Source organism: Pleurodeles waltl, chromosome 8, assembly GCF_031143425.1.
Source record: "Pleurodeles waltl isolate 20211129_DDA chromosome 8, aPleWal1.hap1.20221129, whole genome shotgun sequence".
NCBI lineage: Eukaryota > Metazoa > Chordata > Amphibia > Caudata > Salamandridae > Pleurodeles > Pleurodeles waltl.
The window spans coordinates 526,288,133-526,305,174 of record NC_090447.1 but is presented as its reverse complement, the minus strand read 5'-3'; the positions used below and the strand labels follow the sequence as shown (position 1 = coordinate 526,305,174).

General features: G+C 40.7%; 1 protein-coding gene across 7 annotated transcripts in view; it reads right to left on the bottom strand.

Annotated features, from left to right (window-relative positions):
* Positions 1 to 17,042, bottom strand: part of LOC138250106 (granulocyte-macrophage colony-stimulating factor receptor subunit alpha-like) — a 467,284-nt gene that overhangs the window by 64,452 nt on the left and 385,790 nt on the right. For all 7 annotated transcript variants that reach the window (XM_069204545.1, XM_069204544.1, XM_069204542.1 and 4 more), the window contains 2 exons: positions 16,636 to 16,778; positions 8,215 to 8,371 (listed from right to left, as the gene is read on the bottom strand). In XM_069204545.1, coding sequence (XP_069060646.1) covers positions 8,215 to 8,371; positions 16,636 to 16,778 — 300 coding nt within the window. The remainder of the gene's footprint in view (positions 1 to 8,214; positions 8,372 to 16,635; positions 16,779 to 17,042) is intronic.

Sequence of the window (17,042 nt, the reverse complement as noted above, 5' to 3'; positions counted from 1 at the left end):
CTGATATTCACAACAACATAATGTGAGCATGATGCTGATGTGGAAAACGCTGTGTCCTATTTTGCAAGACAAAAGTATAACCTAAAGAAATGATAAATGTATCTTTAAAATAAGAGAGATTGAGTGCTTGTGCCATGTCTTATAATGTGATAGGTTCAAAGCAAAACCTTGCACGGTTGATGGTATTATCAAAGCCCCCCACCCCCTGCAATTAATGCCCAGCTATGCACGTTTTAGGATTATGTAAATTTCTTTCCATGTTTTTGAAGGATTTTATGATCCTAATTGAATGCTATTTGCTAAAAAATAGTGACTTTGTCTGGTATGAGCAATGTCAAATCAAATGTAATCTTACCAAGAAAGACACAATGTATGCACCAGCTCTGCAGCTTTGTGTAAAATGTTGTGTGATTAAAGTTAATGTTGATGCTAGTTCTTATGGTCCAACAGCCGTCCTCTCCCAACATGAAAGTGAATGAAGTCACTACTGGCTTTGCCTCACAAATGATGAGAGATTTTGAAGAGAGATACTCAGTGATTGAAAAAGAAATGTGTGTGCGTGACTGGGGTGTGTACATAATTTGAGGAAGATTAATCATTTTAAAGACTAATCATGGATGATATACTGAGTGGGAAAAAGGTAAAACAATCTAAAGGTAGATTAGCAAAGATATCTGCTAAGGTAGTGGTTTCCAACCTTTTGACTTTTGTGGACCCCCACTTTATCATTACTGGAACCTGGGGACCCTCACTGAATTATTATTGGAATCTGGGGACCCCCCACTGAGTCATTACTCAAAGCTGGGGACCTAATCTCTCAATAATATTTAATTTTCTAAGCAGTCGCAGACCCCCTGAGGAGGCTTTGCGGACCCCAGGGGTCCCCAGACCACAGTGGGAACCACTGCGCCAAGATATTCAAGTTTAATTTCAAAGTGATGCATATTTCAGAATGTGAAATTATACTTTTTGTCCAGGTTTTCATCAGTGAAGGTAGGAGTGTAGATATAAGTGAATACAAGATTAAAGAGTGCATTATCGCCAAGATTGCTGATTCAGTATTATGAACCGACGTGAGTAGGTGGTGTGATGAAGATATAATTTCAAAAGAAGTGGTGAGGGTTTGTCTACAAAAATGGTCAAGGGTGAAAATGCTAATCTTAAGTCTGGAACGTATTTGCCAAACTATCTATAGAGAAGGGTTTGTTGGTCAGAAATACTAAGTTAATTCGTACCATCTGTTTTAGACGGAGGATTCCGGCAACAGCTTACTCTGAGCATCTTGGAATGAGCATAACAAAAAGGAAGAAATTAATTTTTTTTTGTTTTTCTTGTTTAAATGGAAAGTTAAGAGGTTGGTCAGTGAATGTGTTCAATGTAATCTGACTGATAAGCATTTAGCCACTGTGACTTCAGAAGCAATGTCTGTATTGTGCCAGAGAGAGGGCCAGACAAAGGACTGGAGTTGATTTTATTAGCTCTGTTCATATTCTTCCTATGTATATGCAGTATAAGATCATGTTAGGTGAGTGGAGGTCAAGTATGTAATGAAACTTACCACTGAGAATGTCATAAGATTTTTTTCAGGATATCTTCACCAGGGAAGGCAATCCTGAAGAATTTCCCAATGACAGATCTACCTCTTCTGCCATGAAAGATTACTTAGAGAAGTGTAGATGAAAGCATCTAAGGCCTCCACTATACCATCCGCTTGCTAACGGAAAGGCTGAAAGCTTCAACAAAGTGGTAGTGGATATTCAAAGTGCCTGTAATATTGATTGTGTGGGAGCATTTAGGAAATAGTTATTGGTGTAATGAAGAACTCTATACACAGGGGCGTAGCTTGGTCAGTAAGATTGGGAGGGTGAGAGCTTCAGATTTCACAACTATCACACTGGCATATCTTGCTAACATACATTACCTGAGAAGAAGGACATGGGGGGGGGCTTAGAGCAGTGAGAAGGGAGAGCAGTGTGGATAGTTAGTTGTACTTAAAACAAAATATTTTGCAAAATAATCATATTTTTTTAAGAACTTCAAAAGACAGAGGGTGTGTGTGTGAGTGAGTGTTTTGGTCTGTCCATGAATGTAAACATCCAAGGTGAAATCTAACAGACACCTCACCATACCCAGCTGAAAACACCTATTCCCAACTATTAACCAGAGAATACATTTATTAGAAGGGTGTAATACCCCCAAGCACCCCCTGAAGCCACACCTCTGTCTAAACAGAGCAACTGACAAATCACCATTTGAATAGATGCAAGGTCGTTGTGTGGTTTTAAGTTATGTCTGTTTAGATGGTGAAAGCTTTGAATAAGGAGAATATGAGGAGTACAGTGTGGAGTGAAGCTAAACAAACTAATGATTATGAGCCTTCTGTGCTTAAAAGACATTCAGCAGCACCCAAAATAAGTGCCTTAGCAGAAGTGCATGAAGCATCAGTTGTTGGTAAGATAATGCCTGCCCCATGCAAAGGCTGGAAGTCAGAGGGAATTCTGTACCTAGACTTAGCAATCGATGGTGGAATAGATCTAGAATAGCCAAAGTCAGAGCAGGTGATGAGGAAAGTGTGTGAGTCACAGTCATATCACTACTGCTCCTTGTCACAGAAACAATGTAGCTAAGAGTCAAAGTCATACCATTGCAACTCCTCCGTGCAGTAGCAGAATAAGAAAAGTTTCTCCAAACTTGAGAGTGTGACTCTTTTTGTTGGTGTATTTACAGACGCACAGAAACCCTTAAGAAGGCATGTTTCTCTATGCTTTGGCTATTACCTGTACTCCTCTTGTTATATTTTGCTTGCTATTTTGTGCCTCTCTCATTTCCCTACTTAGCACTGTATTCTCAACTGTTGTAAACTCCTATGATCGCCTTTTCTGCAATCTTCATTAATGATCATCCTTTGATATTGTGAAGAAGAAGAAAATACTCTATTTGAAATCTGACTTGTATTATGTATTGAGGTTTCCGCACTCAGGGGGTTATTACAACTTTGGAGGAGGTGATAATCCGTCCCAAATGTGACGGAAATACCACCAGCCGTATTACGAGTTCCATAGGATATAATGGACTTGTAATACAGCTGGTGGTATATCTGTCACTTTACCGTCACTTTTGGGATGGATTAACACCTCCTCCAAAGTTGTAATAACCCCCTCAGTGTCAATTGAACCTGGCAACCTATTTACTTCATCATCTCTTATCTCTCTACAATAAATACATGTTCCACTACTCCAGCTTGAATTTCATTAACACTACAGGGTGCAAATTAGCAACGGTAGGTCTGTTTCTTTGCAGAGGAGAGGATGGCAATGAGTGGCAGTCCAACTGTTTCTTTACCTTAGGGTGTTGTGGGCGTTCAGAGTAGGAGGTGGCTGCCAAGTGATGCTATTCACTTTCTGCCCTTTGAGGCCCTCAATGGAGCATTCTTCGCTGCTAATGCTGCCCCTTTCCATGTTTTCAAAATGTGTGAGGGCTATATCTTGTTGAGATTTAAAAACAATGAAAGAAGTTGAGAGTCAGAATTCTTTGCAACTTCATGCAAGCCAAGTTGAAAGGCTTTGGCACTGTTTCCTTTTATGTTCATTCTCACTGGCTATAAAAAATGAATTATTATTTAGGATGGGTGACTACCCACCTTAAGAAATACTCACAATTCTTCACAGGGTGAACCCTCAAAGTCACTAAAATAACCTGAGCTCAAACCCCCTGTGAGCTATGGTACAGGGCAAACAGGTTTAACATAGAGCAATGTGTAAAGTATGAGTGCAGTCTAAAACAGTAATAAATTAAAACTACAAAACAATAAAAATCCCAAACTGAATAAGAAAAATAGAGTACAATTAGGTGAACAAAATGACAAAAATCCAATATGGGGAATTGAAGAAATGAATACTTACATTTTCAAGTAGGAATAGCTCCAAGAAGCATAACGTGCCAGTGATAGTCAGTGATCAAGGTAGACTGCCCATGTGCAATTTGAGGCTGGCTATGGCAGAGCATGCGTCCATCACACCAACCAAAATTCTCCCGGTCAAAGATTTTACCTTCTGACTTAGGGCCTGATTTAGAGTTTGGCAGAGGAGTTACTCCGTCACGAATGTGACAGATATCCTGTACGCCGTATTACGATTCCCATAGTGTATAATGGGATCATAACACTGCAGATGGGATATCCGTCATGTTTGCAAAGGAGTAAATTCTTCCACCAAATTCTAATTCAGGCCCTTAGTCCTTTATGTCCCAATCTACCACTGGAGTACGCTTCTAACCCCAAGTACCTCTTAGACATTCACAGGGTGTCAGGCAGAGACCAACAGATGGGTCCAAGCCAGGAGGACCACTGGCCACTGGTCAGCTGAGGAATTGCAGGAAAGGCCTTTTGTAGCTTGTTGTATCCATGTAACTTGATCAGGAGGTCAGCCTTATGACCCTTGGAGTCTACATGTTTGTCCTGGGTAAAAGAGGAAGCATATTCAGTCCTTTGGGGTTCTTCTCAGGTAACTGACAGCAGGTCCAGTTCTCTTCTGCTTTTCCTCAGGTCCAGGATTATTCTGAGGGAAGTGCCTGGAGATGTCACATTAATGCCTGGCACAAGTTAGTTGATGGGAATTACTCCTGGGCATACCCTCACCAATGGGGCAAAGGTACCCGGGACAAACCCAACTCATTTTGAAGATAGCAAAAGTCTTCAGCCACACTAAACTTGTACACAGGGTGTGTGTTGAGGGAGTATCCAGTGGCAACCCTAGTGTCCGCCCACATGTAACACTAAAATCCAGTTTGGGGTAGCCACTACACTCACAATAAACTCAGAGAAAGATGTCTGGTGGAACAATGTGGATTCACAAGCATCCTGTTCCCTTCCATTCAAGCACACCTAAAGTGTTATATATGGTTTAACAAGCCTATCAAGCAGAATTTGACATTGGGTGACAACAGGATAAGCACCTCCCCCACCCTTCTTTTGAGCTCAAAGGACACATCCCTGGCCATTCATGTCAAACTGTCAATCACAGTGACCTATTACGTAGCTCCTGGGAAGAATTTTACACCTCATTCACACCTTAGTCACACAAAGAATAGGCTAGGAGAAGCTGCAGAATTGACTGTAGAAACTTCAGACAGAGAAAGGTAACTTTTCAAAGTATTTAGTATACACTAAAAATGGGGCTTCACCATTGAATTAGATTTTAATATCCATTAAAAGTTGTTTAATTATTTTTTAGCTGATCCTTTTCCCGCAATACAGTATTAGTATTTCGTTTGCAGGTTTTCTAGAAAGGACAGCCTGGCCTACCAACGTGAAATTAGTGTTTGGTTGCTAGTCACTGTTAGGACATGTAAACATTACATTTTATACATGACCTACTTTTAAATACCATGCGCCTTGCCTTGTGGGTACAAGACTTACGTAGGGGCGAATAATTAATGTTTAAAAGGGAGGATTGTATCTGACAAAAGGATTTATTTTGAAAGGTCAAAATTGCAGTTTTTACACTGCTACAGTCATGCTACAATGGTAGGCCTAAAGCCATGTTTGCACTGCCACTGTAGTAGATGGCACAATATGTGCTGCAGTCCACGAGTGTCATTTAGCTTTCACACCATTGGTACACCTTGTATCATATACCAGGAACTTATAGGTAAATTAAATATTCAAATTAGGGTTATGCCAATTCGATCATGCTTTATATGGGAGCACAGGCACTTCTGTATTGATTAGCAGGGGTAATGCGCACAGTGTTCTAAAGCCAACACAAATATAGAGTCCAGCAAAAGGAAAAACATCTAGGGTAAACCACATAGAAAAGTTGGATTTCCTACACTGACATAGTAGGTTTCTTTTTGCCCACCAACAAATGCTAGCTCTGTTAGATGATGTGGCACATTTCAAAGTGGTAGTCCTGTCAACATGGGTGACATGTTGACGTTGCTGACAACTGATTAATAGTCAAGTGTACAAGTATGCAAGTGTGCACGTGAGTGGGTGTGGTACATATGGTTAAGGACCCCTTTATGTATGTAGCCCTAATGTCATAGAGTTTTCCAGGTTTAGTTACAGATACTATTTTCTCCTAGTCACAGTCTATTGCAAAACTAAGGGCAATATTTGCAATCTTTTGATGCAGATCAGCACTGTAAGCCTTCTTGCTTCACTGCCCGGAGTCAAAAGAAAAGGGCAGGAATGGACCGTATGTACAAGATACTGAACATTTCTGTCCTTGTCCCCTGCACTGGCACAAAATGGGCTGCCATGCACCAACGCATGCACCTTTGCACTAGTGCTTAATTTGTGCTTGTTGTTTCCGGTGCTGAGCACCAGCACTTATTTTTGAGGGCCGGGGCTTAGTCGTCTGCCTCAAGCATTTGCTGCGAGCAAAAGACACGTTTGGGAAAGACGGGGGAAGAGAAAAAAGAAAAAGCGTCACAATGGGAGGAAGCAGAAAGCTGCAAGAGTGAGCTGAAGGGGCAGGGATTGGTTTTAAATAGATTGAGAGGTCGTAGATGGCTTTGGGATTACGCTGCCTCAGTATTCTGTGTTCGCACATTTAATTGCAGCAGCTGTGTGTTAAAGAGGAGGGCTTTGGGCACTGGCACCTTTTCATTTACAAATTAAGCACTGCTTTGCACCATGGTGCAACGGTGCCTGCATTGTGGGGATAGTTGTTTTTTTCCAGGAAGGGACACCTTCCTGCAAAAAAAACAATTACAAGAGGTATTTTCATCTTTCCATGTGTGTTGCAGAATGCAGCACACACTGAAAGCGGAAAAAATAAGGAGAAATAAAGGTATTTCTCCTTGTTGGGCTGCCCTTAAGCTTCCCCTCTGGAGGCGTAGGCTTTTGACACATTCACAAAACATTGTAAATCTGGCAATGCGTTAAAATCCATGTATGTTGCATGGGAACACATACCACCCCTATGAACACCTCATTGACACAAAGTAAGGACGTGTAAAGCCATGCAAAGTGACTTTGCGTGGCCTTGTAGATATAGCCCTTCAGCCTGCGCCGCCAGTGCATCACAAAAGGTGATGCACCGGCGGCGCAGGTTGCTTGTAAATATGGCCTTAAGTGTAAGCCTCTGATATAGCTCTGATATTGAAATCAGATTCACAGAATGGAACATGGCAATCCTCTTGTGTTCACCTCCTCTGGACCAAGGCAGGTCCAACAGGCCAGCCTGTGGTCTAAGAGGAGAATCCCATAAAGAAAGGCCAATGCTGCACACCTTAACCAAAAAGATGGCCTATATGCCAGTCGTCTGCTTTCTGAGTCCTGCTCTAGCAGAGTCCTGTTCTAGCAAAGAAGCCTGGACAAAGCACCAGCAACCCAGCAGAAAAATATTGTATTGGGTTCTAATCCACAACTTGGTGTCTTTCTAGTTACTGCACAACTGAAAGAAATCCGTTTTCCAATGAGTTGCTCCCTCTTTAGGCCAACTAGAATATGAGTAGCACTTTTTTGGAGACCAAATGGCACTCTATTGGATATAAGGGGACCCCCTTGGTTTAGCCAGTTTTCACTTTGTACTTGGGAAAGCTCCTCACACACGCTGTCAAATGAAGCCTGAGACTAAAAAGAGTTATATTTGGTTTCTCTGGGAGAGATGGCAAATCTACCACAGGACTGAGAAGAAAATTGGAGTGCTACCACTCCAGGAAGAGAAGGAGATAGCCTGGGTGACATGTTGAGGGACTCCTTCTTTTGGATCAAAGCCAACATCCAGCAACCAGAGCATAACAGTGATCAGGTTTGGACACACTGAGGCTGTTGAGATGCCAAGGCCTTACAAAGATGCCCAGCGTGACCTACGTTGTGATTGGGAGCTCCTGCAAGCGAACGTGACCCTGTGTGATACGGGTAGGTCCATATTTATTGACTTTCTGAGAGCAACTGCAGCCCTGTAATGCTAAATGTGCCACCATATTTATTGTCACCTCAAAGAGAGTCTAAGAACAACTTTGGATCTGAGTGAAACCTTTAATGAGACAAACCTGAATACTTTAAAGTCCTTTCGGCTTGGAAAATGGCAAGTGATGTATCAGGCATATCCATAAAAGTGCTGGGTACTGATTCCTATTAGCAACCTATGTAGTCCACATGTTTTAAAAACACCATCAAACGACAAATAAAAGACATACATCTGTTTAGAGAAAAGTGCATGCAGTTCACACTTGGGTATAAGAATCTTGTAAAGTAGGCCTTACCAAAAATAACTTGTTCGCTCCATTCACCCCATTCAAGGTTCATATCACAACCTCTCTCTTGACTGGCTTGTCTTGCCCTCATTTGCAACACGTAGCTTTTACGTGTGTTAAAACCGTGAGCTGTGTACTGTGTGTTCTTGTATACTATGGTCTTTACCTAGAAAAGGAAAGAAAATAACAGTCAATTGAATAGAGGTCAATCATTTTTTGTGTTGTTTATTCGCCCACAGTTTGTTAAGCGCTTTTATTTTACATTTTTGCATGTCAAATATACTTCGAAAAAGTGTCTCTGTCAGTATGATGATAATCGACTTCAGAATGTTTCTCCTCTACACCTGTGTAGCAGAATGCATGGAACCAACAAAAGATGGTAACCAAGAAAAATTGCAATTGTATTATATAGCGCTAACTACCCCTAACGATGTGTTGAAGCGCTTTGCGGCGAGAAGCACGGTACTAAAATGCAGATCACCGTCCACAAGGGACCAGAAATAATTAATGTTCAGAAGTGAAATACAAGAAGCAAACTCATCATGTTAATTTAGATTTTATGAATGAAATCAGAACACTTACGTATGTCTAACTATGGCATATGTAGTTATGGTTGGGATGGAAAGTAAAGGCTTTATGAACTGTACTTTTAAAGTATAAAAAACCTTCACAGAAAATACTATTTTAATAAATGTATGTAAATTCGAAAACAGGATATACATAAATAAATAAACAAATAAAATATATTGCTTTTGTGAACCTCTCATTAAAGCATCTAAAGCAGTGTTACAGGAGTCCAAGTCTGAAAAAAATTAAAGTTGGCCTCCTTGTTTCTCAAAGTGAAGTAGAAAACCTAACCTCAGCTTATCGGCAAAGTGATCTGCTGAACTGAACATTCATAGAAATGTGTTTTGTTTGGGGTGCAGAGGTGGGAAAAGATAGCCTTATGTGTTATGTGAAACATCCCTATTTTACCAATAAAAGCGTAATATGTGTAAAATGGTATATTGGTGGTTTATGACAAATGGGGAAATTAAACAGCGGACCAATATTCAACAAATCAGATAATTTCCCCAATAACCCAAAATTGTCTGGAAAAACCTGGAGGTGTCAACAGATTATTCAAATCCCACTGAATAAACGGGATACTAAATAGCTTGTTGTACTCAAGAAAATTTGTGATTACCAGCAGCATTCCTAGAAATTGATATTTCTTAAATAGTGCAGAATGCTCAATAGAAGGAGGTGTCATGGTAATTTGATAGTTCCATCAGCAACCACCTTATGGTGTAGCACATCTCATTTTTCAATCTTAATGACAGCCATTTATGGACGCTGGGCATTGCCCAACAGTAGCAACTTAAATTATGAATTTAGCTTATCCACCCTTTACCAGGGCCTGCGTTAATCCCTAAAAACAAATTCATAATGGACATTCCCTTCAAATGAAACTGTTTATGCTACTGGTTGCCAGACCGAAAATGTTCCTTTTCAATGAGCAAATAAAGATTTACAATAAAAATAAGAAATATGTCAAAACAGTATATAAAATGATTCAATTTTGCTCTCAATGGACGATTATAATTTTGCACTGTAATTCAATATTGGTTTCAGCTACTGAAATAAAGGGTCATAATTCTAATCGTAAATGTGTATTTTGTCTCTCAAAACTGTTTATGCTTCGTGTTGACAAAGCCAGAAATTGTGGTAAAGGACTGTTTAAAGAATAGTTACCGCTCGTTTTTATGCAGCCCTTCATCCTGCACTTCTGTCATTTCTAAGCTCCGTAAATGACAGATGTCGTTATTTACCAGTGTAGGTGTGCTCAACCCTTCAACCTCCTACGGGAGGAAGGCTGAGTGTGAGTTGCCAGGTTTCGAACAGATGACCAAAAATCATTGGAGTGCGTCAGGGATGCGCGTTCTATCTGTTGGACCATCTTGCCGGTAAGTTAATTCTAAGTTATTTCTCCCTTCAAATAAGAGTAGGATTTGTGCTCAGCACTTAATTTATTTCTAGAACTAAAGGTCTGTGTTATCACAAAATTTTGTCAAGTCAAGAAATCTTAGCTTTTGTGTTAAATAATGTAAACATTTTAGCTGACACTGTTTATTTTAGGGCACCAACAAGAATAACCTCCATTTTATTAGTATTCACTTTATATAGACCGATCTGCGTTTATTCCTCTATCAGTTGAACGACGGTTACCATTTATGTATACCGATTTGTTCAACATGGAACCCCATCTTGAGAACGCAGCCATTTTTACAACACCTTGAACCTGAGCAGGAGATCAGCGTTATATCCAGAGTTCAAAGTGGGCGGGGTCTCAGGGTCATGTGTTTTGATTTAATGAAAACTGTTCCCCTACTTTCCCTTAAAAGACAACCCTCCCAGACGGTTAATTTCGACAGGTGAAATGCTTCAACTGAAGTGAGAGGCAAGGAGACTCCTGTGCTGCAAAACTGAAGGATTGTCAGACAGCTAAACTAGCAACAAGCCTTCTTGCCAGGGTGTCTGCTTTGCCTGAAATAAATGTAAATGTGCATAATTGGTTATTCTGCAAACGTAAAGGGGGCTTGGAAACTGGTATTGGCCTTAATTGATGGATTCACTTGAAGATTCCTGATGGCACAGAATTATTCTTTTTGAGTGAAACTGCAAGTGAGCCACCAGCTAAGCAGTGAAGTGTGTTTTTAATGGACAGTTATAAAAGAGATTTGACTAGGTACAGTCTGGAAATTACTAAAATCTATATTTTGGAAGCACTTTTTTAGCTTAAACCTTTTTGCGCATTTTGTAGGAGCCTACCTTATTGTTTGTGTAATGCAAGTTTAAAAGAATGACTTACATACTCCCAGGGCTTTCTGCGACAGACTGGGACCTCCTATCACTAAAAATACACAAGTCACTATTCTCCACTCCACAAATTAGTGCCATTTCTGTGGCTCTCTGGTTAGGCACACTGACCTCTGTAGTGCATTACTTAACAGAGGTTTCATAATGTACAATAGTGAATTTTCCACTTATTAACTTAACTTGTATTTATTTTTAATTTAAGCTAAGTGTTATTTTAGATGTAATTACCTGGAGGTGAAAGACTGCAAAAAGTTACAGAGCATTTAGTTTTTTTAGCCATGCCTTTGACTCCACCACCACACTCACTCACCCCGACCACATTGCACACAGGTTCACAGTTTCCATATGTAAGAAATTGGGTTGTTGGTTTTCCCCTTAGTCAATTAGCAACTACAGTTCTTCTCAGGGTAAAGTCACAAGCAAGACTAAAATAACCTGTGTTCAACCCTCGTGTAGCTTGGCACAGAGCAGTCAGGCTTAACTCAGAGTCAATTTGTAAAGTATTTTTGGGCAACACTTCATGCAGTAACAGTGACAACACACCACAACAGGACCCCACACCAGATTAGACAAATAGAGTAATTTGTAACAAATAAAACAAGACCAAAATAACAAAAATCCACTTAGTAGGACCTGAGATATGCAATTTTAAAGATTTTAGTAAAAGTAGCACTAAAAAGCACACGGTGTCAACTGTGGACTTCTGGTTATGCCAGACCATTAGAAAGTGCCGGGTTCAGGCCGACCGCAATAGATTGCGGCCGGCTACAGGGACTCAGTTAGGCCCACTGAAGTGAGGGGCACATTTATACTTTTTGGTGCTAAACTGCACTGACGCAGTTTTGCATCCAAAAGTTTTGCACCGGCTTGCACCATTCCTGAGCACCAGCAGGGCACCATATTTATGGAATGGTGCAAGTCGGCACAACAGGTGGGTTAGCGTAAAAAAAAAATGATGTTAGACGGGTGGGGGTTGTGGTATGGGAGAAAGGGGTTTTACACCAAAAAATGACGTTAGGCAGGTTAGAGTAAAAAAAAATGCCTCTAACCAGCCTAGTGTCATTTTCTGACGCAAACCATCTATACCACATGACTCCCGTCTCAGAAAAGAGAAGAGTCATTCCCACCACCCCAATGGCCAGCACAGGGGACCAGTGTCCCCTGGGCATGGCCATTCACCCAGTGCCATGCAGGGCGGCCCATTTCAGGGCCCCCAATGGCACTTTAAAAAATAAAATAAAATACTTACCCGTACTTACCTGGGATGGGGTCCCCCATCCTCCGCTGTCCCTCTGTTGTGGGTGGGGGTGTCCCTGGGGCCTAGGGTGGGCACCTATGGGCTTATTCCATGGTGTTCCACCATGGAAACAGACCCACAGGTCCCCTAATTCCTGCCCTGACCGAGGCGTTAAATAATGGTGCAAAGCAGGCTTTGCACCATTATTTGACCCCTCCTCCCCGTGTGTGATTTTAGCACAGGGGGATAAATACAGTGCTAAGGCAATAGAGTCATTTTTTGCACTGGAACGCCTACCTTGCATCTCATTGATGCAAGGTAGGTTTCCACATCCAAAAAATGACTTTAACTCCATAACTTTGGCGCTATACGGGTCTAGTGTCAAACTATAAATATGGAGTTATTTTTGCACCAAATTTGTGTAAAAAAAAAGACACAAATTCGGCGCAAAACAAGTATAAATAGGCCCCTAAGTACCTTAAATCCTGGCTTGGGGAGCACTGTTAGAATCCGCGTCCAAGATGCTTTGCACAGCCAAAACGATGCGTTGTTCTGAGATACAGCTTGGCTACAGTGTGAGGTCCTGAATCGTCATGGAGGATCATGTAGATGAGGACTTGTGATGCAAAGTCTGACATTGAAAATGCAGGGCGATGCACAGGTTGTGAGTAGCTGCAAGGCTGTAATGTGGAGTCCGGCGTTGTTGTTGAGGCTGCAGTCAATGAGGTATGCGAGAGTCTATGCTGAGGATGCATTGCGCAGCAGCAGTTTGGATGAAGTGATAGGCTGTGATGTGGGTCTTCACAACAATTCTGATCCACACAGCAGCTGTGATGCGTGGGTTCTGCTCTGGGTTTTCGCCGCACAGCACAGGAAATGAGTCGGATCTGTTGGATAAAAGAGGTGGGCAGAGCACCTTAGGCCTACTCCCAAGGATCCATGACTAGGGTGGTACCACTTGGCAGCGTGGACTCACAGGTGGCAGAGTCGAGGTGCTGGGTTCAAGGTTGGTGGAGCCTTCTGTCCCTGATGTTCAGGTCAGGAGGCCTGCCAGCTATCCTTTGGAGTCACTTTGGAGTCCTATGTTTAACAGAGTCAGCTCCAGTCTTTCTCTCCCAGGAATGAGGGCAGTGGCAGCAGGTCAGCACAGCAGGGCAGCAGCCCTTCAGAGCAGCTGTCCAGCAGAGTGGCAGTACGTTCAGCAGCACAACAGTCTTTCTTGCTGGCAGAGTATCAACAGGTCCAGAAAAGTACTGAAGAGTTGGTGCCTTTAAAGTAGGGAGAAGCTTATAGAGGTTTTGGTTTGAATTACCCAGGTATTCTGCTTTCTCTGTCATGGCTCCAGACTAACTAAAGGGGGTATGCAGCCCTTTGTGTGGAGGCAGGACACAGCCTACTTAAGTGTAAGTAGGGGCTTGCTCAGCTCCGCCCTCCCATTCTACCAGTGATGGCCCATCCAGGCATATCTAAGCTCTCTATTGTGTGTGGCTGTCTAAAAGGAATACACAGAGCCCAACTGTTAGCTACACCCAGTGATGTGACACAGAAACAGATTACAGCCACCAATTGGCTAAGGTAGGAAAATGGCAACTTTCTAAAAGTGGCATTTTTAAAATTGTAATTTAACATCCGGCTTCACCATAAGTTAGGATTTCTCATTAGAATTCGAAAGACACCAAACATGAACTGGTTACCTGTTCTCATTTGGAAATTACAGTGTGGGAGAAATTATAGCTCAATCAATGTAATAAGGTAACTTCAATGTTATCCTATGAGAGCGGCAGGCCTTGCAGTAGTAAAAAATAAATGTAAGCGTTTTTCACTCCCAGGACATGTAAAACCAAAAAGTACATGTCCACCTTTTTAAATACCTGCCCCCTGCCCCCTGGGCTGTTCAGGGCCTACAATAGGGGCACCTATATGTATTAAAAAGGAAGGTTTGTGCCTGGTAAAAGATTTATTTTGCCAGGTCGGCATGGCAGTTTACAACTGCAAACACAGGCTGCAATACCAGACCTCAGACATGTTTACAGGGCTGTTTAAGTGGATGGCACAAAAAGTGCTGCAAGACCACTAGCAGCATTTAACTTACAGGCCCTGGGCACAGTTAGTACCACTTTACCAGAAACTTGCATGTAAACTAAATATGACAGTTGAGTATAAACCAATTCTATCATTTTTTATTAGAGAGCACAAGCACTTTCTCACTGGTCAGCCGTGATAATAATCTTAAAGCCAGCAAAAACAAATTCATCAAAAAGGGGAGGATAAAGGCAAAATGTTCGGGAGTGTCCCTGCAGAGAGGGCCAGCTTGAACACTATAAAATGTTTTAATGCACTTCAAACACTGATTGTAACTGAAAAAGGCCTGATAAACAAAGCCAAGTATAAAGGGAATCTCAAGCAAGCCTGGCACACCCCGAATATTATTTGAATCTCCAATGCTAAAAATCAAACCTTGAGTCAAAAAACCTTTATGAAGAGTTTTTGACAATTTGGTGAACTGGGATGGGATTTGCACATGTGGTGCAAATACTACCAAAAACATCACTAAGGGAAGCCCATTGAAGTGTGATATTTTGGGAAATATCTTTACTGAACTGGTGCATACAAAAGCAGTTGGTCTTTGAGTGTCCTGGGAGGCAAGGGAGTTAGCAATAACTTTACAACTTTCAGTTGTGAAGCCAATTTGGCTAAAGAGGACCGAGAATCAATATTGAACTTTAGTAAATTTATTACAAATCACTTCAATATATAAACACATCAAAATCAGATTATAACGGTACAGAATCGGCAAGCTGAAATGCCAGAATAAATTCAATCTCTTTAGCATAAGGCATATAGAAATTACCGTCACATCAATACAGAAACTAAAAAGTAGGAATTTATATTCCTGGAAGAAAATGTAATTATTGTTCTTTAACAGAAACAGAATTAAAGACATCTAGTTAGGTTCTAAGCTAAGTAGGCTAGGGTCTCAGAGGTTTAGAGGTAAAGCACGGTAGGTGTCAGCATCACAAAGACTCCAGTACAAGGCCTCAGAAATAAAGGATCCAGTGTTAGCCTGAAGCTACGGATTGTAAGAGCAAAAGGCTCCGAGAGGTCTCTACCTCTCGAAGACTAAAGTAATCTGCCGCAAATCTAACAAAGTGAGCACTAACTTAAAGTAAAAAGTTCCAGGAGCATCTATATCTTCTGAACACGTCATCAGAAACCCAATACTTTCCTTTCTCATGAGGCACACTTGCAACATTGAGTGATTCTCCCGTGCCACATAACACTAACAACCAGGTTAGCCTTGAGTTTCTTCTCTCCAGATAAGAAAACAATAGGGAGCTTTCTCTGCTCATCAAATCATCCAGTCTGTGCCTAGATCTTCTTTCACAGTCCTTTTTATCTCTAATATACAATTCTACTTTTTACAGCTAAGAAATCAGGAATGTTCACCTGCAAAAGGAAAAACATGCAAAGAGAATACATTTCACATGTTAAAATGATGACCTACTCATGCTAACTTAGTAAGCCACGGTTAATATGCATCTTTAAACACACAATTATAATTGCAAACTTTATATCAGAATACATGCAAAACATGGGCAATGAATTCAGGATTACATACATGTGCAGTGTGCTTTAAAGAAAGGCAGCATTTCAAAGTACAAGTGTAAATATGAATGAGAACTAAAATTTTCATGTTAATGCTAAACATTAGAACTCACACATATGAATGAATGCCCCTTCAATAATACGTTTTGATGCTCCTTTACATTAAGAATGTTAAGCCACAAAGAATTTATATTGATTACATTTTCATGCTACTTCTGTCACTTATAGAGGTGCAGCCAAAAATATGCTTGAACACAGTAAACCCCCCAAATGTTGATAGGTTTACTGAGAGGTTAGTGGAACTTTGTGTAGAATGTCTTGCCTGTTGAAATAGAGTGGAGATGGCACTATGACACCCAATAGAGAAATTCTGTATTAGCATACTTGCTTGCCCTGAAGCAGTCAAATTTACACAACCTAAAGTCAGTTGCCCATGGGGTCTCCTCCCCATTGTGCTGGGAAAAACGAATCGAAAACTTAAATGTTCTCACTAGCAGGGCAAGGATCTCTTATATTCAGCAAAGAATTTAGTTCCTGATTCAGAGTTGACTGAATTCTGTTGCATGCAAAATTTAAAAAAATACATATTTGTACGTGATGAATGGCATATCATATTCTCTGGAATTATTACTTAGCTAATAAGACATTTCAGTACTCTTAGGATTTGAAACAAAATAAATTAAGGTTAAGCCGTCCTAAAATAATTTCAGAGTCTGATATTCTCTTACCTCATTGTCTTTGCTCTTTATGATGAATTCATACTCAAAGCATGCATCTGCGGCGGGATAATTTGTTTTTGGTGTTTCCCACGTTAGTGTCAGGGTATCAGACCCCAATAACACTGTGATGTTTCTGGGAGGATTCATCCTTTCTGAAATGAAATTTGTGGTAAAATATTTGCTTACGTGTTTCACCGGTGTGGTCAAAGAAAGAATAGATTTATTTCACATTATCATAGGCTGCCATTATAGTACACAATGACTTCAAATTTTGATTTACTATACAAAGAAGTATAAAGACAAGGAGAAAAAAATAATTAACACTATGTACATCAAAAAAATTGTATGTAAACATGTTGTAATCAAATTTAAATTATAAAGCACTTAAATTGATAAAGTACCCTTATCAGAAAGCA